The following is a 21,476-nucleotide window of genomic DNA, read 5'->3' on the forward strand; positions in this document are numbered from 1 at the left end:
AGCCCCACCTCGCAACTTACAGGACTTGAAGGATCTGCTGCGAACGTCTTGGTGCCAGATACCACAGCACACCTTCAGAGGTCTAGTGGAGTCCATGCCTCGACAGGTCAGGGCTGTTTTGTCAACAAAAGGGGGACCTACACAATATTAGGTAGGTGGTCATAATGTTATGGCTGATCGGTGTATCTACACAATAAAGTCTGTAAACATACATAAATTCATACATCTGTGTATATACATTGTACAATTATTTAAAAGAATAATTCAAATTTCATACACAACTGAATATCTTACCATTTATTTCCACAGATAGATAAACTGTCACCAGCTTTCAGTACTAATTCGTTATATAAACAGCTGCAGTTTCCCAAAGCAGAACATTTGCCAGAGTTCTCATCAAAATATGGAGTTTCTGTAGGACATCTTGGATAGCAACCTGTATGAACACAAACAGAGATCTGTTACTTATATACTTATGTATGTCACATCTACTATCCTGTCATTATCTTGCTTGTTATATATCAAAGCAGGCTGTCGTTACCTGTATGGTTTTACATTCTTCAAAAGGTATTTCAAATTCTTCTTAAGACAGTCACATGATCAACACTTTTTTGATATCAATAAGAAGTTGAGACCAAAGGACACATTGTAATTGTTTATGCACATTATGGATGCCGTTCTCCAACAGACACTAAATCAGCCTGAAGAGGCGAACTCAAGAATGACAATTAAATGTCAAGGGATCCAAAAGGTAGTCTTAGCTCTGTGGACCCCGGGGTCTTTTTCCTTTCTCTTGTTATCACACAAGCACTTAATGCTGCAAAGAGGGCACTCTCTTCCCACCCATGAATGGCAGAGTCACCTAGCTGATGATCACGAAATCCATACCCACCTTCAAGCTTTCCAGAGAACTTGTTGTTCCGGCCACATGTCTGGATACTCCCACAGGGGTCATAGTGCCAGCTGCACTTGTCTTGTTCATTGTAATAGTCACAGTACACAGCTGCAAAGACAGAACAACTCATATGTTTATCAGTAGCCTTAAAAAAGAGAAAAGGATATATTCATTTAATTATATAATTCATGTGTTGATTTCATACATTAAAATGGCTACAATTACTGCAACTTCCTTTTCATTTCTAAGAAACAGAAACATCATTCCAAAACAAAGAGATTTTTTAAGTGTGTGCTCATGAGAATGTAAAATACTTTCTTGTTCTTTGATGAACTGTATGGGATCAATTGTAGACCAAAGCAAAGAAAAGCATTCACCAACAGAAAATTGCAAACACACAACTTGATGTACAATGAAAAATCCCCAGAAAAACTAAAATCCATCCTCAACATTTGTAATTGTAATTAAGTATTGGCAGGTGGGTTAGTCCATGTCATAGTCTGAAATGCAGGATCTTGCATACATACGGCACAAGTCGGGGGTCCGCCATTTGATACAAACTCCCTTCTCACTGCAGGCTTCGGCGTACGCAGCCACAGCTGTGCAAAAGCCAAGGAATCTGCCTTCCATTTCACACGAGCACGATTCTTCTACGCAGGCATCGTAATAGGGACTCACTTCCACCTGACATGACAGAGAAATATGTTCATGTGTGAACTCTACAGATGCATGGTCTCTGGGGAAAACGTGCTATAGTTGGAGGGAAAGTAAAGCATTAAATACATTTTTAATAGGACTGTCAGTCGATTAAAATATTTGATCGGTTAATCAATGTGCATTAGTTGATTAAATATTAGATTAATTGAGCACTTATTAAAATCAGCGTAACAGTCTTTAAGTGGTTGTGCCACACAGTAATACTTGAATAAATACTACCAAGCTAACACAACATTGTGGCAATGTTGTATAATGTTGTGGTAACATTTTGTGTTAGCAGGGTATGCATTGATATTACAGTATAACAACTAAACATTTGAAAAATGTATATTTTAAAAAAACACTAAATTATAAATCAGCAAACTAAATTATAATCGCAAAATGTCTTCACTGAAATATGCAATGATCTCTCTGTGTGGTCCGAGAGTACCAAATAGCACCAAGTAAAGGCAAGGAAGAGCAAGGCCACTGCATGAAAATATTTCCTTTTTTAACTTCTGCACATGTAAACTGCAAGAGAACTGGGTGTTTGGAAATGTGCAATGTGAAGCTGTAAGTAGACACAAACAGACTTGAATTCTCTTTCAAAGAAATTCAAGTTTGATACAATTTTCTTGGTGTGAAACTAAATTAAAATAAACTGGAACAAAGTGTGTTTATTTGCAAGTAAACCACGATTCTAATTATTGTGCAAACTACTGTCTGCTTCACACCAGGTACAATTTATCAAAATTTGTATTTCTTTGAAAGCGAATTTCAAATTAGTTTGTGACATCCAGCAGCAGATTCATGCAGACCAGAACTTTTCCAAATGTGTGTGGTTCTCTTGCAGTTTATTTGAGCAAAAGTTCACTGCAGATAAAATCTTGCATCTTGCTATCTTTTCTGCTCTACCGCAGAAGAAATGGAGCATAAGCAAGATCATTGCCAGTTTTAGCACCATCTAAAGAATATTACTAATTTCAAACTATGGCAGCTTCTGTGGAGGCATGCCTTTTACTAAACCTTATGCTTGTATTTCAACCAAAGACAATCAAACAGTTGATTGTGAAAATCTTAACATTGTTGCTTGTAGTCGCTTCAACAAAGCGGCAGTTTTTTTGCATGTCAGTGCGTCACTTCCACAGTTCGGTTTTCTGTGTGGAGCACTTCGTCTCCAAGTGAATGCATTTGCTCTCACATTGCAGTCAAATTGGCAGAGCAATGCCATAAATGTGCCAGGTTCACTTTCAAACTAACCGAGAGCATCCGTTTCTAGTCTTCTCGTTCCGCTTGGATTGATCCACATCCTGATGCGATTTGTCATAATCAGAGGTTTCACATATATCTCCAAACGAAACGAACAACACTTAAAATGTATTTGACTTTCTCAGATTCACACATTTTCAAACCTTCCTTCAAGATCCCTCATGCAAATTCTAGTCTTCTTATTTAAAAGAGTTTCACACACTTCTGTATTTTACCTTTGCGTGACATGATTCAAATGTTGGGCTTAGAATAATCTGGCACCTCCTGACTGCCCATGTGGAGCAGTATGAGTACTTCTCGCACGGGAAAATCTGGTTCACAGTGTCTGAGCAGCGCGCGCCAGGTGTTTTCCAGCTGTTCCCAAACTCCAGCACATTGGTCACTGACGACATTGCTCTGGTCTGCAGGTCATTCTTAGCGTTGGAATCAAAGTTTCCACAGAGGCCACACACTTTATTCTGACAATGAAATAATAAAAAGTAAAATAGTAAAATAATTAAAATTCACAATATTTGAACGTGTAATATAAATGTAAAACATATATTAGGCTGATGTACAGACAGGTGACAAATTAAAGGAAAAAACAAAAAAAAGTGTCTCAGTAAGGTGTTGGGCCACCACTAACCACCACAACAGCTTCAGTGCTCTTGCCACAGATTGTACGAGTCTCTGGACTCTACTGGAGGGATGAACACTATTCTTCCAAAAGATATTCCCTCATTTGGTGTTTTGATGATGGTGGTGGAGAGCGCTATCTAACACGTTGGTCCAAAATCTCCCATAGATGTTCAATTGGGTTGAGATCTGGTGACTGCGAAGAGCATGATAGGATGTTAATTGCTTAATTAAATCATGCAGTACACCTGTTTGGAGGCATCTGCATTTGTTATGTTTCTCCACTCATTTATTCAGGTTTTTCCTTTAATTTGTCACCCGTCTGTATGTTAAACTATATATTGTAACTTTAAATGAATGTATAGGTCCTATTTGTATACAACTTTGAATTATTTTGAATAATTACTTGTAAATAATTTTAACAATGTAAAATATCCACTTACTTTCCACATCGCATCCAGAAAAATGGTGACTCTTGTATGCTTGTCCCATATCAAAGTAATTCCCTGTTCTGGAAGTGAGATTATTATGTACAGACCCACTGTATGCACTGAGTACATCGGTTCAGCCTCACAAGTAACGTTTTGTGGATTTACTTTCACCGTCATGTCATCTAATGTTAGCGTCACCTTATCCTGTAGAAATATATAGAAACATTAGGTAACAGGAATAAAAATGTTTCAATCAATGCTGTGAATGAACGAGGGAGAAAGAGTTCATACCACGAGATCCACTACAATAGCCCGGGAGCACGTCAGCGCCTCATCACAGCAGGGGACGCTTTCGGACCTTATATGGAAACTTCCGTTCCCATCACCACAGTCATCCTGAAAGAGCACATAGGAGGGATTCAGGGTTTTAATTGTGGGAATAAATGATCAATAAACAACCAAGTAAACATTTCAGAAACCTCATAAGAACTTAAACTCCTCTGGTTACAACTGCAGTTTTGAATGACTCCTTTTGATCTCACCTCTACAAGGGTATAGGCACAATTCCCGTCGTATCTGAACCAGTTTAAATCAAATGTCTGGTAGTGCCCGTCTCCATAAACTTGGCATTTCCCAGGACAGAGCTTCCCAGAACAAATCCATATTCCGTTTGTACATGTACTGCAATGCAACGAGAAACACTGACGTCATGATGTATTCTGACAATCTGAGGCAGATGTAACAAAATTAAATTTGCAAACAATTTGTAAACTACAAAAGATTTAGAAGTGAGTAGTTTTTCAAGATTGATGATTATACTGTAGTATACTGTCTCGAAAAACTACTCACTTCTAAATCTTTTGTAGTCATTTTCGTATTACTTTAACATAAATACATGTTCATTTGGATTCATATGTTGATTTTTTCTGACTTTATGTGAACGAAATTGGAAATAGTTCAATTTGAAAATATCACTGTCCTGCTCACAAAAGCAAAGTTTGTGGGGAATAATAGCCATTTTCTATACTTTTGAGGCATAAGCAATTAGGAAATAACACTTACTAAACAGGAACAAAAAAAAAATGTTACACGGTGTTATAATTATCATTATCTTCAATGTAAATTGTATTAAAATATCTACATTTTCTCTCCTGTTCATTGAAAGATTATCTAAAAACTACTAAATTCATAGTATATCCACATATTAGTTATAATATTAACTACAGGCACCTGGACACATTAATTTGTATTTTTCTCTTGCCCTTAACCCAAACCAGATTCCTTAGCTTTTCAATATTGCTATGACATACTCATAATCTGATTGAATATTACAATATATCCTGTATGTCCTTTATTATGACATTTACTATGAATTCTGTTCATAAACTATAAGTGTGTGTTTTTTAAAATGCTTCCTGTTGTCCGTAGCTCCATATATGAACTTGTTTACTTTCATCTTGCAACTTTTCTACGTCTTCTGCCTGTCATTTCATGGCTCTGTTTTATGCTCACCAGTCCTGACAGTTGTTTATCACAGTTTGTCCACTTTCGTACACTTCTCCACCAAACGTGCACGTGCAATGTTCTTGAGGAACACATAATCTGTTGTGATTTTCATATCTTCCTTCTGGGCAGTAACAGCCACTCTTACAGTTTTCACTGTAAAGCTACCAAAACAGGGGGGAAATTAACCAGTTAACCTTATATCATATATAGCAATATCCATTGAGATTATAATTAATGTGGATCTTCTTTTTGTCATTGCATTGTCAGCTGCCTGTTCAGTCTTCAAAGTGCACTGAACTATAAACTAATGGCCTCAAAAACAACAACAACAACTTTATGGACAACAGTCCACAAAATACACCAATCAGCCATAACATTATGACCACCTGCCTAATATTGTGTAGGTCCCCCCTTTGCCGCCAAAACAGCCCTGACCCGTCGAGGCATGGACTCCACTTGACCTCTGAAGGTGTGCTGTGGTATCTGGCACCAAGACGTTAGCAGCAGATCCTTCAAGTCCTGTAAGTTGCGAGGTGGGGCCTCCATGGATCGGACTTGTTTGGTCAGCACATCCCACAGATGCTCGACTGGATTGAGATCTGGGGAATTTGGAGGCCAAGTCAACACCTTGAACTTGTTGTTGTGTTCCTCAAACCATTCCTGAACCATTTTTGCTTTGTGGCAGGGCGCATTATCCTGCTGAAAGAGGCAAATGCCATCAGGGAATACCGTTTCCATGAAAGGGTGTTCATGGTCTGCAACAATGGTTAGGTAGGTAGTACATGTCCACATGAATGGCAGGACCCAAGGTTTCCCAGCAGAACATTGCCCAAAGCATCACACTGCCTTCACCGGCTTGCCTTCTTCCCATAGTGCATCCTGGTGTCATGTGTTCTACAGGTAAGCGACGCAAGAAAACGTGATTCATCAGACCAGGCCACCTTCCTTCATTGCTCCGTGGTCCAGTTCTGATGCTCACGTGCCCATTGTAGGCGCTTTCGGCAGTGGACTTGGGTCAGCATGGGCACCCTGACTGGTCTGCGGCTGCGCAGCCCCATACGCAACAAACTGCGATGCACTGTGTGTTCTGACACCTTTCTATCAGAACCAGCATGTACTTTTTCAGCAATTTGAGCTACAGTAGCTCGTCTGTTGGATCGGCCCATACGGGCCAGCCTTCACTCCCCACGTGCATCAATGAGCCTTGGCTGCCCATGACCCTGTCCTTCCTTGGACCACTTTTGATAGGTACTGACCACTGCAGACAGGGAACACCCCACAAGAGCTACAGTTTTGGAGATGCTTTGACCCAGTCAACTAGCCATCACAATTTGGCCCTTGTCAAAGTCGCTCAGATCCTTACGCTTGCCCATTTTTCCTGCTTCTAACACATCAACTTTGAGGACAAAATTTTCACTTGCTGCCTAATATATCCCACCCACTGACAGGTGCCATGATAACGAGATTATCAGTGTTATTCACTTCACCTGTCAGTGGTCATAATGTTATGGCTGATCTGTGTACATTTATAAATACATTAGCTGCATTGTCTTTTTCATTACTTAAACTTACTTCCGGCTTATTTAAACTTTCACATGTCCTTCTCCTTGTGCTTACTGATGAATTAGAGCAATGGATGAATATTTTTCCCACTTCTGTGCAGCCTGGAGGAACACAGAAGGCAAAATGGTTTACATACACTGGTTGGATTTACATGCACTTGAATTAAAGCACCTCTGTCAAAGACAAGCAGGGCAATTGATTTTCTCACCATGTCTGTCAGGCTTGCTCGCTCCATGTCCCCTGTTCACCCTCATCACCCGAATACTAGTCAGGCTCCCTCTCCAAATTACCAATCATTACATTAACATTCCACATCACCATGTGCACTTGTCCCAACATCCCTCTGCACTCATTGGTTCTACCTTTCCCTACCAGGTCCACTGACTTCACTCTGCCCTGCACTTAAACCCCAGTTTGGCCTTCAGTCACTGCTAAGTCTTGTCTCCATCGCTGAGTCATGTCTAAGCATTCCCACATCTCTTATGCCTCAGTTCCACTGGCTTAAGCATCCGTGGCGTGCCGTGCCTTGCCATGTCCCAGTGCTTTTATTTTAAAACCAGGCCATTGTGAAGTCCGTCCCTCTTATGGGAGGAGCAGCGATTGTGGGTTTGGTTTGCGTATCGTTTTAAAAACAAAGACAGGGAGCAACACTAGGAGCGATACAGCCTGACGTGGAGAGGACTTTTGTATCTGTTTTATTCTCTTTCTGCTTTACATGATTGTAAACAGCGTAATAAATACACATTTCTGTTAAGAGATATTAGGAAGAGCTAAACGTGTAGACAACATTATATTCAGACAAGCATGTCCCCATAAGAATACATTTCCATGTGCAACAATAATACTAAATAGCAAATATGTGTTGTTATTATCATCATCATCATTTGTGCTAGTATATATGTATGTTAAACAGCACAGCATGACTCCCTTAACTTATTACTCTTTCTGCAGATTTGTAACTGCAATCAATACTTTTTGCTGTATTATTTATAATTTACTTAACAGACGTCCTTAACCAGGGCAAGTTACAGTTGAAACAATACACAAGTTTCACAATTAATCATCCAGCTACAATATAGCAGGTTATAATTTAACTAAAGTGTGCATGTCTCAGTCATGGCGTTTATGGATGCATTTATTAAACCAGTCCTTAATGTTTTAGAGGGAAACCCAGGTCTGCTGTATTTATTTATTCATTAATTTAACTTGTAAATGGACACGTTAACTGAATCGTGTTCGCCTTCATACTGATTGTCTGCGGATTGCCCTGCACACCATTCACACAACACAGCCTGAAACACCGGCCAGTTATTCATAAAATATTAATAAAATCGTCTGCTACGATCCGATTATTATCCTTCAGTTTATTTTAACTAGTCAGTCACTGCACCGGTCCTGTGAAATCCAAGTGTTTAATGCACTCCGATATTAACTGTAAGCAGTCATTGTTTCTGTACGTGGATTTCACTCCATGCTGCTAATAAAACTGTAATTTCTTCGTGATCGCACACGGCACTTGAGATTATATCTTCCGACATAATGTGGCTGATCTCTTCACTGTCTGTCTACAAGTTCAGCGCACACCTCCGCTCCTGAAAGAGAAGTATTTCCTCAGTGGGTGAAAGACGCTTACGGCCATGTCTGGCAGCAGAGAGTTAACCGGCCAGAAAACACGGACGCGTCCAGACGCTTAGCCAGTGGAAACACCCGTTTAAGCGTCCAGGGCCGGATGCATCTGCCAGTGGAAATGGGGCATTAGTGTCCTTGACCTATCACTTGCTCCTTTCGACCTCCCTTTTTGGATTTCCCTGTTTTGTCTGTCTGCCCGATCGATTTACCTCTTGACTATCCTCGACTACGATTATTGGATCTCCCCCTTTTGTACCTTTGCCAGCTAGTTGAGTATGCACCTGAATCCACCCCTGTTAGTCTCTGACACATTACAATGCCATGTAAAATGAAGGAATCGAGTCTTTCTTTTGCTTTGCACATGAAGTTTATTGCATACATCACAGTAAAGCCTAATGTTCCCCTCATCATAGTAACTGTTGTAATTTAATTAATTAGAAGGGAGGTACAGCCATTTTAATATCTTCTCCTAAATACGCGTATGAATGGGGTACTGGCAAAACCAAGTTCTTCTCTTCTACTGCTAAGTTATAGGTTATAGATTTCTTAATATTACTTAACAGTGTATGAAATGCATGAAAGAATCAATATCCACCGAGGATCTAAAGTAAAAATAAAATACTTGTTTAAACCTCATTTGATTTGGAAGGATAATAATGATTCACATGAAATGTAATATAAATATGAATATAAATATATGAATAACATGTGACAAATTAAAACTGAAATGAAACTTACTGTATTCAGTGCAGTTAAGTGTCCCATCATTACAGTTGCTGAAATAAAAATACAAAAAGTGTAAGTTTTTAAATATATTGCATTGGAACTTTAATACAATACGAAATAATTTGGGGTTGTTTGAGTGTGCCGTCTTATTTGTGTAGTAATTACCACAGGTAAACACAGCCGAAAGAAAACGTTTTCCTCCTGATTTACTCCTGGAGGTGAAAACAAGTTGCCTCATTGTGTGAGGTTGTAATTTGATTGTATTTTGGTTCTGACAAAGACAGTATGTAAGAATGTTGCAGAAACATATTACCCTAACAACACTGAGTTGTTAGTGTCGTCTGTGTGTTGCACAATAGTGTTGTCTGCAATGTGCGAATGTTACACTCTAGATCAACACGTATCAAGCGCAACTGTATCATCTATACTGATTTTTTTTTTTCATTGTACTGCAATTGTTTATTCTGTGTTTTGATTTTGCCATTGTAGCGCTATAAGATTTTGAGACTGGAGTCAACACTTTTGCTGCCACAACTTCACATTGTTCTGTGCTCACTTTATTGCAATGTTGCCACAATGTTATGTGGTTACATGGGCACCATAGTGCTCTTGTCTGTGTTATTATTGTCTGCTAAGGTTTGTATCATATTAGTTAAGGAACTCCAATGTTAATCCAAAGCCCATGCATTCATGCTTGCCAAATTCAAGCACCTTTACTGCATTGTTGTATTCTGCACAGTTTATGTTTTCCAGATAATGCACAGAACTAGGAATGCCAATAAATAAAAGCATAAAAAATTAACAACAATCAATATGTTATCTGGTGCTACATATGCAAAACACATACCTTTAAGACCTTTCATTTGGAATCTCAGTGTCTATCAGATTCCCATGATACACACAGACATCTTTTCTAAAGCCAAACAAGCCTAAAGCCAAGTCTGAAAGCGGTGGTATTTTCACTATGCTGAAGAAACTCACCATGAATGCCCATCAATTGTAATGGGGCCTGGGGGAACAACTTCATCCTTATAGTAACACTGACACTTTGCCTTTGTTGTACAGGCACCATCGCTGTTCATGTGGGTGCCTTCTGGACAGCCGCACCCATCCACCGGTGCGTGTTTCACATCACAGGTGACATCATACTCAGAGAGCGAGCGGCAGGTGTGATTACAGGCATTCATGTTGTAGTCAAACTTCTGATTGTTGGGACATGTTGGAACTGGAATGATATGTATACACGTTTTAAATAAGTTCTGATTCTTGGGATTCGATGCCCCTAAAATATATGAAGCAGTAGCTGTGCAATTACCAATTGTATTTTAATGAGCCACAAGACTGTTACAATCTGCTGCAAATCAACGTTTTAAAGTTGATAAATGAAGGAATATGTCATGCAGAGTACTGATGGGTAACATAAACACCAATACATCTACAACAAATAGTTTAAACTCACGACAGTGGTCACTTCTCCAGTCTCCCACCATGATGCCCAGAGCAGCACAAGCTTTTGCATAATTCCCAAGGGCAGCACACAGGCAATCTTCAATATTTATACTGCACTGGCATACGCTTTCTTGACAAATCTGACAAAAAATGATATTTGTTATTGTGTGACATGAACATTTTATATTTAATAATGTTTTTATTTAACTTTTTAAAAATATAATTTGATACTGTGTTTCATAATCTTGACATGAAATCAGGAGATATCCCTCAGTGCTTTAAATAGTTTATTGGTGACATTTCAATCTTGTTAAACTTCTTAAATGAGCTCACCTTGACATAGTTGTCATACCGGACACGGTCATGGCATGCCTTAAATTTGCCATCAGGGTCTCTGATGGAATCACACTTTTCTTTTGCATATATTTCTGTCGTATAAAACAAATAACACATTTACATCAAATCAGCACTAATTATGTGCATTTTTAACATTTGCAAATGATAGGTTGCAAATGCAACCCTGGTTATCTGAAAAAGGAAGCACTGCCCAAGGGGAAGGGGTTTCTACGCACTTCAGTGCATAATGTCACTATCAAAGCTGCCATTGGCCCCTATGCCCGTCACTCAAACAGATCCCTTCCCTCTTCCTGTTTGTATAAAAGGTGATGCACACACAGGAACTTCCTCTTTTGCCGGGAGCTTTAACTCCCCCCTGACCTGGGCAGTCCTTCCTTTTTCAGATAACTGGGGTTGCAGTCAGAAGCACTGCCCAAGGGGGAGGGGTCGCTGTATAACAAAACCTTCAAAAGGAGGAGGCAGCAAGCTGGTAAGGGAGCGTACCCTGAGGCATACCGCTAGGGGGGCCTCTCTAACACAACTCCAGACAGGGGCCACAACTGGGCTGCTCAGGAGCGAGGACCACAGTCACCCTCTACTGGGAACTTCTCTGATGGAAGGGAGCCAAGGCTGCGTCCATAAAAGCAAACAGTGTGATAGACGATACAGTCTGCACAACCGGAGACCTCCTTGCCTGTTGAGATGCCTTTGTTGTCTGTCTGAACCAGCACATGTCTGACCCATAGGACTGGCAGAAAGTGACACTGCTTGTGGCTCCAGGACATTGATGTGTTCGAAGGCGAAGCATAGTAACTTCCTGCACAATGGGGATGTGAAAGTAAGCATCTTTCAGATCCACTGTGGTGAACCAGTCGCCAAGCATGATGGCCTGGGACATGGTCCACAGGGTGAGCATCTTGAAGCGCAACACCTTCAGACACAAGACCTTCAGGTGGCGGTTCAGGCGTCTCAGATCCAAGATGGGGCGGAAACCGCCATCTTTCTTGGGAACTAAGTGGAATAGAATCCCTCCTGTTTGTTTCTCCAAGAGAGCAGCGATTTTGACGCAAAGTGCTGCACACTGCAACAGGTCCCTCACTCGCATCCACACCAAGCCCTGGAAGGGGGGTGGACGTGTCTGAAATTGTAGGGAGTAGCCAACTGATATAATTTGGTGTTGCCAATTGGAGAGTTGCCACAATGGCTGCCAAGGAGCATCCAGTTGCCCTTGTGCTGTGACGCATCACGGTGACCAGAAGGTCGGCCGCCGCCACAATCTCTGTGATAGGGGGCGGGGCCTATGATGCAGTGGCTGTGTCCGGGGGCTCAGCCAGCTGGGCCAGGTAGAGGGCCTGCAGGCTTTCGGTGTTATGCAGGTGGGCCACTTGGGCTGCAGCCTCATAGTCCGTCTGGAGCAGGGTCTCCATCATGCGACTCTAAATGTTGGGGCAGGCCAGGTCACATGGCAACCAGCGTGGTGATGGTGGAGTTCACACAGGGGAGCGCCTAGCGACTGCAACATCAAACGGAGACCTTGCTGCCAGGCAGAACACTGTGTATCCAGACACCGGAGTGTGGGATACAAGTGTTGTGCAGGTGTAGCGTAGCGTAGCAGAGCTCGATCCCAGCAAGCTGAGAGAGCGAGGCCTCCTAGAGCCGCAGCTGTGGGCTGTAGTGTGGGTGCAAGCCGGCGGAGGAGCCCCTCTCGCGGGCAAGGTCTCTTATGACAGACCAAGATTAAGTAGGAAGGGAGCTGTTTGATTGACTGACACAGGAGCCAATGTCAGCTTTGACAGAGTGACGCTTCGATCGGGTTACAACAGAAGTGCGTGGAAACCCCTCCCCATTGGGCAGTGCTTCCGACTTGAAAGATAACTCAAAATTCAGATTTTTGTTAAAGTTGAATTCGAGTTCATATTTTAAGATAAATCTCTATCATGTTTTAACTGAAATTGACATCAGGGACTACAATGTTCCAGAGCTTCAGACCATCCCAGAGAGTTGAATGGAGTGAAGGGGAAACTCCCTTAACTTGCATGTTTGTTGGAGCAACAGCTCCCTCTAGTGAGGATGAGGAAGGACCTGCTGGAGCAGCAGAATGCCTAATTCAAAGCCAATGCATGTTCTTCCGTTTTTTATTATATATAATTACATGGAAGATTATCTACAGAAAGAAACAGTGAATCTAAAATTCATATTACCATGTGCTGTGTTACTGCACATCGGTATTTCCTCACAATCCCCCATTTTCCATGAAATGGCAAATGATTTAGCAAGGGTTTCTATGATCCCACTGCTCGTTGTGAACTCATCTGTAATGTCGTCGTTGAAGTTTCCGCACAGCCCTGATAAGACCAAAAAAAATTACACAAATTTACAAAACAACCCAAAACATTAACATACAGTAACTGAAAATAAAACCTACAACTTAGTTTACTGCAAGTTTACCATATTCCCCTTTCAAACTCTCCTCATAAGCACTTATAAGCACCCTGTAATTAGGTAGTAACCTTACAGCATTCATCACAGGAAGTTGCTTTAAACCTTGGAACCAGAAGGGTAATTCTCAACTTAAGCGCCGTAAATAAATTACAGCTTGTTTTCATAACAATTCTTGTAGGTAATAATGTAAATTAAAATATAAATATGTGTTAAATGGTAAAACGTTTAAATAAATAACATTACCTTGAATTGATGTGACATAGATAAGCAAGGTGAACTGATAGTAGCTGCTGTGATTTTGATAGTATTTTTAAATAAAGTCCTACCTTTTGTAGTCCCTTTTTTTTCTGGAGGCAACGTCAAGTATACCTGTATTAAAGGATAAGTCTGAATTTGCATCTTCAGCCCAAAAGATGTCACTACTTGGATGTACATTGAAGACTGCCAGAATACTGTCACATAGTCTGAGGAAATTGAAAATGTACAAAACAAATTATATTAACAACAAAATAACTTATACATGTTGAAAATATGTTTGATTCAAGGTTATCCTGAATTACTATCACTGCAACGAACCAAATAAAAACATCTTGCAAAAGTATTACATGTATGAAGATATAAAATCCATTTATTTTCCAAAAATAAACATACTTCCCTGTTTCCCTCTTTAAAGGACATTAAGAACAAGTTAAATTGCAAGAAACAATGAAGTGCTTTAAGGAATGTAATATCTGTGAAAGACTGTAAGATGAACTCCATGGTTTAAAAAAAAAATCTATATAAACAAAATACTTGCTCTATTTTTTATTAAGATTGTATCACTTTCAATTATATATTATTAACTTACCTGATTGGTAGAATTCATTGAGTACTTTATTGTCCAGATTGATATCCTCCTTTGAGAACTTGTAGGTTTTCTGTAAATTTATAAGGATGTCGTTCAATGAAATAGTGATCTTCTAAAAGCAGTGAGCTAGCCATTTTCTACAATAAGGTTATTTCTATTTTTATTGTGAATATATTGTTTGAAAAGCATACATTAAAAATTCTGTTTAAACCATTTTTTCAATTACACAAATTACAACAAAAAAGTAAAACGTAATCTTTGTACGCCATGCTTTGGTTGCCTGTTTGTATATATTGTGTTGCCGTGGGGGGTATAAATACATGCTTAAATAAATAAATAAATAAATAAATAAATAAATACATGGGCATTAATATATCTATGTATTTATTTCAACATTTATTTATATATTCATGTATTTATTTCAAAACATGTATGCATGTATTTATTCGTGAATTCATTAAAATTATATTAATTTATTTATTTAAGCATGTATTTATTTCCCATTTGCCGCTTTGCTGTTTACATTTCTCAGTGCGCTTTTACATTTCGATTGTGCTGGAAGAAATATCTGGAGTATGGTAGTTGAAAGAAAGAATGAAATGAAAGAAAAGTAGACATGTTAGTGAAGCCTGTGATACGACACTGGCACAGGAAATAAAACGCTCCCACAGTGATCGAGCGAGTCCACTCTTTCCACAGCCAATTTGACACAGTCATATGTAAAAACGGTTGACACTTTGAAATGTAAAAGTGCTCTGAGAAATGTAAATAGAAAATAAATAAATAATATTAAATTATATTATATTAAATATTCAATTAATAAATAAATGTTGAAATAAATACATAGATAAATGACCATGTATTTATTTATTTCTACATTTATTTCATAATTTACTTCAGCATTTATTTAATCATTTATGTATTCTTGTATGTATTTCAAGATTTATTTATGATTTTCTCTGTGTATTTATTTTTAATTTTGGCACGCAAGTCCAACATCCATAATCACAGCCGCATTTCAAAAGCAAATGTTCATTATCATAATTCAATACCAATATCTTGCGTGCTTGTTTGCTTAACCAAATGGCATCACACTGTCTGAAGTTATTTAATACTGGAATTTGAATATTGTATTTTGTAGTAGTCTTCACTGAATACTTATCAAATTAAAATAGTTTTACAGGCGAATTTGCATTTCTTTAATATGCAGTCAATAGTCCAAATTATTTTCTGTCCAAAATCTCTAGTCTACATGTATCTTACTTATAATATATTTAAAATGTTTCTATTAGAATGGATACCTGCTTACCTGGAAAACTTGAAGTTCAACATTTTCCAAGGCAACTTCCTTAACCAATTCAATTGTTACAGTCCAATTTACCCCCTGATTGGAAACAAAGGCAGATTATATGTTATGAACATACCCTATGTCCTGTTTGTGTGCCCTGTTGTACAAGCAGCATAAAATGATAGTTTAAGTAAATAAGACAGTTGTACCAATAGTGATTTTTCATTTATTTATTAATGAAAAAATACATTCTCGCTATTCTCACTATCGTACTGTAATTGTGAATACTGTATTTGTAATTAAATTACTTAATGAGTCACATGCAGAAATACAGATGGCAGTGAAATTAAAATCTCAGCGATGAAACTTACCTGAGCCACTACATATTTGCATTTTCCTGGCAGACTGTATAATTTACCATCAAAGGTGGTAATAAACATTCCTCCTTCGATGGAGCAAGTTGAAGAGCATTGTTTTTCATCACAGTCCCATTTCCCATTTGTACATTGACTGTGTAAAAAGAATGAAGTTATTCCAATGTGATGATAAACTAGATATAGATATTATCGGTCATACATATAGATGGCCATCGCAATGTATGTTTTATAATATTTTTAATGACTCGAACTCACCATGACTCGCAGTTTGTTGAATGTTTTCTACCAGCTGGATACACTTTCCCTGCATATGTGCAGGGGCATTCTTCAAGAGCCACACATTTATTTTCTGCTCCAAGATCATTGAAGACTTTACCTGCCATGGAGATAAATACGTTTATTTTCTACTTTTTAAATACAGCATGCCTATTGAAAGCACATACTTGTGAATAATATATTTAAATATATTCTAGTCAAACAGGGACATGGTAAACAGTAAACTGTTGTGCGTCTAACGATAATTCAATCAATCCTCCAAAATGATATATTATTATTATTATTATTATTATTATTATTATTATTATTAATAATAATAATAATAATAATAATAATAATATTTGCATTTAAAAGTTTACTTTTACATTTAAACATTTTTTGTCTGATTTCATGTGACACAAAATTGCACACCAAGTAGGCAACTTATTTGTTTGTTTGTTTTCAATATAATAAGCAATTAAGCTGTATTGTTGTTTCAAAGAAGGATGTGAATACATTCAACTGTATATAAACAAAAACAGCAATATGGTACCTTCTGGGCATAAACAAGTCTTTGTGTTTGGCACGTTGGATGGTAATGTTGGATTTGAGCAGGTCTCCATAAAGGCTTTGCCATCACTATTAAATATAAGTGGTTGCGGACAGGTTGGCTCAGCTGCATTTGAGGACGAGAAAACAAAGTTCAGAAACTACGCATCCGTTGTTAATCAGTTTTAGCAAATATTAACAATGACATACAACTGACCTTAACATGTTGACTATATGATAATATAGTACATTTTACCAGAGAGTGAGGAGAAAAGGTGGAATCAGCAAAAATACATTACAAGATATTATGTGGATTTATAAGAAGAAAAAAACGCAAAAATACACTGCTTAGGCTGTGTTCATATGAGATGTGCCTAAAACCACAATATAATTATGTAAATGTAAATCCAACAGAAATTACCCAAATACTGCTCAGTCTGTTAGTGTAAGTGTTCATAACCTGTGTATGTCTGTCTGCTGGGAAGTAATATACTTGTCCCATTTAATTTCTTTGGTTTTGCGGAAAAAGTGTCATTGTTTATTAATTTTGTTCGCTAATGTTTAAAAACAGTAATTGAATGTGCGTTACTTACGGCAGTTTGTTTTTGGCGGAGGATCCAGGGGCATATCATTTTCCTTACAATGGCCCTCTAGGTCCTCATAAAATGCACATAGAAATGGAAAACTGTTTTTGAAACTGCAATAATTCATTTTGCAAATAGCAATGTATGAGTCGGGATCCTCTGCACATCCCATAAAAGATTCAGATATAGTCTCTTCGCAAACCTGAAACAATAAATACAAATAGAAAAACATTACAAGTTCAGGATTACATTTTTTGGGGGGTTGGGTTTGTTAATTTGTGGAGGGCACAGTGGCACAACAGTTAGCGGTGCTCCTGGGACTTGTGTTTCATTCTGTCTGCCTGTGTGGAGAGAGTACTCTGCTTTACTCCCATTCTGGTTCATTGAAATAATGCACTGGGTCTTTAAATACATGTTGAGCATATGACTCCTGAACATTGGTTTTGCATCGTTTTGTGCAACATCTACATTGCAACATGTTACTAAGGTTGTCAACATAATCATAATCAATAAGCCGTTTTCACTGTTTGCAACTTTTACTTCTGTTCCACCGGTTTGATATTTTACTGTACTGTCCTTCTAGTTGCATGTGGTAATTTGCATTTGTCCAGGCAGATATGCAATGCTGTTTTCTGAATCACGATATGTATGGCTTAAAATTACATGAAAAGGTGAATTAGAAACCTGACAGAAGAACAAACAAAAAAGTAATTGTTTCTCAGGGTACTACAGTTATCACACAAAGAACTGGAACATTTGAGAGGAGACTTACACTGTCAACACCTGGACATGAACTTTTTCCTTCTGATGTTACACAGGGATATTCATTTTCATCTGATTTGGGAGAAGGAAAAGTTATCATGTTATTCCAGAATGCAACAACAAACAACATACATGTGTTTCATGTTTAAAAGTCAATGGATTCCTAAATATAGTATTTACCTATATCATCTTGACCAGCGCAGTAACCTGTAACGTCCTTAATGAGACTTTGGTCCAGTTCCACCTGTCCAATACACAACACAAAAAAAAAAAAAAAAACTACTACACTCATATTCAACATCAAATTCTGTAAGAAACTTACCTTACTTATGCAAAGTATTTTTGCTGTTTTTTAATATTTTACTTACAGTTTTAAAATGCTTTCAATTGTGATGAGTATCAAAGCTGTGTATTTGGATTAACCCATGGTAATCTGAATATGTATTATTAATTTTCTGAATGTAAATAAATGTATCCCATTCCTCTTAGGAAGAAGATATGATTTGTTTGTATAATAGGACATTCTTAACAATACTTCATGGTGGGGTATTGAAGGCTAAATAAGTGCAAAAAAATTAACTGTCAGGGTAAACAGTTTGCTTAAACTCCAAACTATATGGGCAACATATGCAAGATATGTAATTCTGTAAAATGTTGTTCAGGAGTAATTAGTCAAATGTAACAACAGTGAATACTGCTAGAAACAAAATCTCAATACATTGAGATCTGTACATTCTATCATCTGTATCACTAGTAGTGTCTTTTGACAATGTATATTCACATTCAACTGTTCCTTATCAAAATGCTTCATTCTACTGTGCTATAGTATATGACACTTATGCTATAGAATATGTATATATACTATATTTTGAACCGATTCCCAGGTATTAATAATATACATTTGAAAAGAATGAATTAATGTAAGGCCCCTTACCCAAAGTAAATGGCTATTTTCAGCATCATTATGCCAAAATACAGACAGCTTTACATTCCTGCCCTTCAGCTGAGTGTAGATGCCGTACTGATGGATGTGCACGTGCTGGTGATCGTATGGAAGTGTGACCCTGTAAAGAGTAAAGAGTAACAGACAGAGAATTATGTATCTGTACATTACAGTCAAATACTATAACCAGAGTATGGCATGCGCTATTACTAGATGGGATGTCCCTGTGATTGAATAGAACTGCTACATCAGGTCAGTTAAGCGTGACATGTATCAAATCAAAGATCTAAAATGTCCCAAACAGGAAAAGAGCAATCAGTCGGAGTTTCCTGCAGCCAAAGGAACTTCCACAATCAGGTGGAGGTTTAAAACCTAAGGAAGAGACTTTCAGCATTACAAAAAAAAAGTTTATATGTGCTGCAAATCAATAACCATGTGAAGACTTCCGTGTAATTATGTTTGAAAACACTGCTTTTATAACATATTCATGTGAATACAATGAGTGAGGAATATATCTCAGAACAATGAACAGGTATATGAATAACTTAATTTACAAAATACATTTTATACTATACAATACAAATATTTTATAGTCTATGATACAAATATTTTATTATTGGAATGTATTTCATGAAAGCATTTCAAGTTATATATATATATTTCATATATTAAAAATACAAATATTGTCCATATGAGGAATAGATTAAACTATTCAATCAACAAAGAGGAAGTTCCTCCTATTTTAATTCAGTCCATTAAACTGGAATCTGTACATTTTTCTCTAGACTTCAAAAAAGTATGAAACGATAGCGTTGATAAACACATAGTGTGATGAATAAAACTATATTAAACTAAATTAATAATCATACAACAGTTTCAAAATTGAAAACACCTATATGCACATACAGTTAAACAGTACTTACTTTGTATTTGAAACTGTAATGTTGCCATTTTGCAGAACGATCAGGATGTCATTGACATAGATTCTGACTTTCTCCAGCAGCCCGTCGCTTCCTCTCTGTATCTTTATCTCATAGTTTGAACCTTTGCTGAAGATAATCGGGCAGGTGGTTTGCACGTACTTCACAGTGTCACTGAAAGTGCGGATTATTCCACTCCCAAATGTTTTGCACACAGCTGAAGGTACATTTTATTGATCACATTAAAATAAAAGAAAACTGTTTTTATTAATTTACTTAGTACATTTATTGCATTCATGTATTGATTATAAGTTCAAACACTTTACAGAATATTGAATGCAGTGCAGAATTATGTTCTACGGATCCATTGTTAAATAATTTTTAAAGGTATTCATAACATCAAAGTTAGCTTCTGTGTAGTGATTTGTTCAGGATCTGGGGCCAAAGGACACTGCTTATAACTGTTTCAGGTGACATCATTTCGACAGTTCTCCAAGATTTAGTTCATTTGTTTTCGCTCTCATATATTTAAATGTTGGGATAGTTACCTGGAGGTTGTTCAATGGTACCTTGGACCAAATCGTTTTTGCCTTTAAATAAGACACAGTCAACAGTTATTTAAATAATCAAAATCATATTTTAACAGGCAAGAATACTGGATTGAAGTAACATTCATTTTAGCACTCTGAATGAGCCAGAGTGTTATTAGTGTCAACAAATTGCATTCAACAGTGACAAAGTTAGAATTTGTAATCATGAATAAACAATTCTCAAGTGAAAACAATAGATGTTAAATGTAAAATAAATACATACATTGTATTGTCAATAACAATACTGATTATAAAGAATATTAAGACAAATAACAAATCATTACATCAGATAATATTATTTTACAATTACAAAATGATACAATGAATGTCAATTAATGATATGAGGTCATACCTGTGAGCAGAAACAGCACACCCACAAATATCAGCCTAGCCAGTTTTATCATGTTGACAGAACCAGGCTGGTGAAACCAACAATATTGAACCAGTGAAGTATTTGATTCTGACAGTCCCCTATATATTCTCTGGCATCCTCTGCTAATTTGAATAATACAAGGAAGTTAAAGAATTAAATAAAAAAACGAACAAAAATCAAACATGCCAATTCAACATTCTTACATACACACCCTTAATCACTTGACCATGAAATACAAATCCCCCATCTACACAGGTATGTTAATGATAATGTTGTACATTTAATAAACTGAGATTTGAGTGATCTCTAAATACTGTTATTGCATGACTGCAGCCCCTGAAAACACGAGTGGTGTAAAAGAGAGCAGCAGGATATTATTCAGTGAAAGTTACTTCTATTCATTGATTTTATACTGAACAAAATATAAATGC

At 37.5% G+C, this 21,476-nt stretch overlaps 1 protein-coding gene across 1 annotated transcript; it reads right to left on the reverse strand.

The window, feature by feature from the left end:
* Positions 1–290: 290 nt before the first annotated feature.
* Positions 291–21,076, reverse strand: LOC136711071 (mucin-19-like). Its single transcript, XM_066687044.1, has 21 exons — positions 21,025–21,076; positions 20,086–20,299; positions 19,200–19,283; positions 16,064–16,202; positions 14,405–14,474; positions 13,884–14,021; positions 13,353–13,460; positions 12,886–12,971; positions 12,423–12,551; positions 11,939–12,232; positions 11,132–11,207; positions 10,376–10,555; positions 6,985–7,076; positions 5,419–5,573; positions 4,449–4,587; positions 4,198–4,302; positions 3,919–4,110; positions 3,076–3,318; positions 1,423–1,579; positions 893–1,003; positions 291–436 (listed from the first exon to the last, which is right to left on the reverse strand). Exons 1-21 carry the CDS (start codon positions 21,074–21,076, stop codon positions 291–293), a joined length of 2,910 nt encoding a protein of 969 aa, XP_066543141.1.
* Positions 21,077–21,476: the final 400 nt, after the last annotated feature.

This window comes from Amia ocellicauda, chromosome 15 (genome assembly GCF_036373705.1).
Source record: "Amia ocellicauda isolate fAmiCal2 chromosome 15, fAmiCal2.hap1, whole genome shotgun sequence".
NCBI classification, from domain to species: domain Eukaryota; kingdom Metazoa; phylum Chordata; class Actinopteri; order Amiiformes; family Amiidae; genus Amia; species Amia ocellicauda.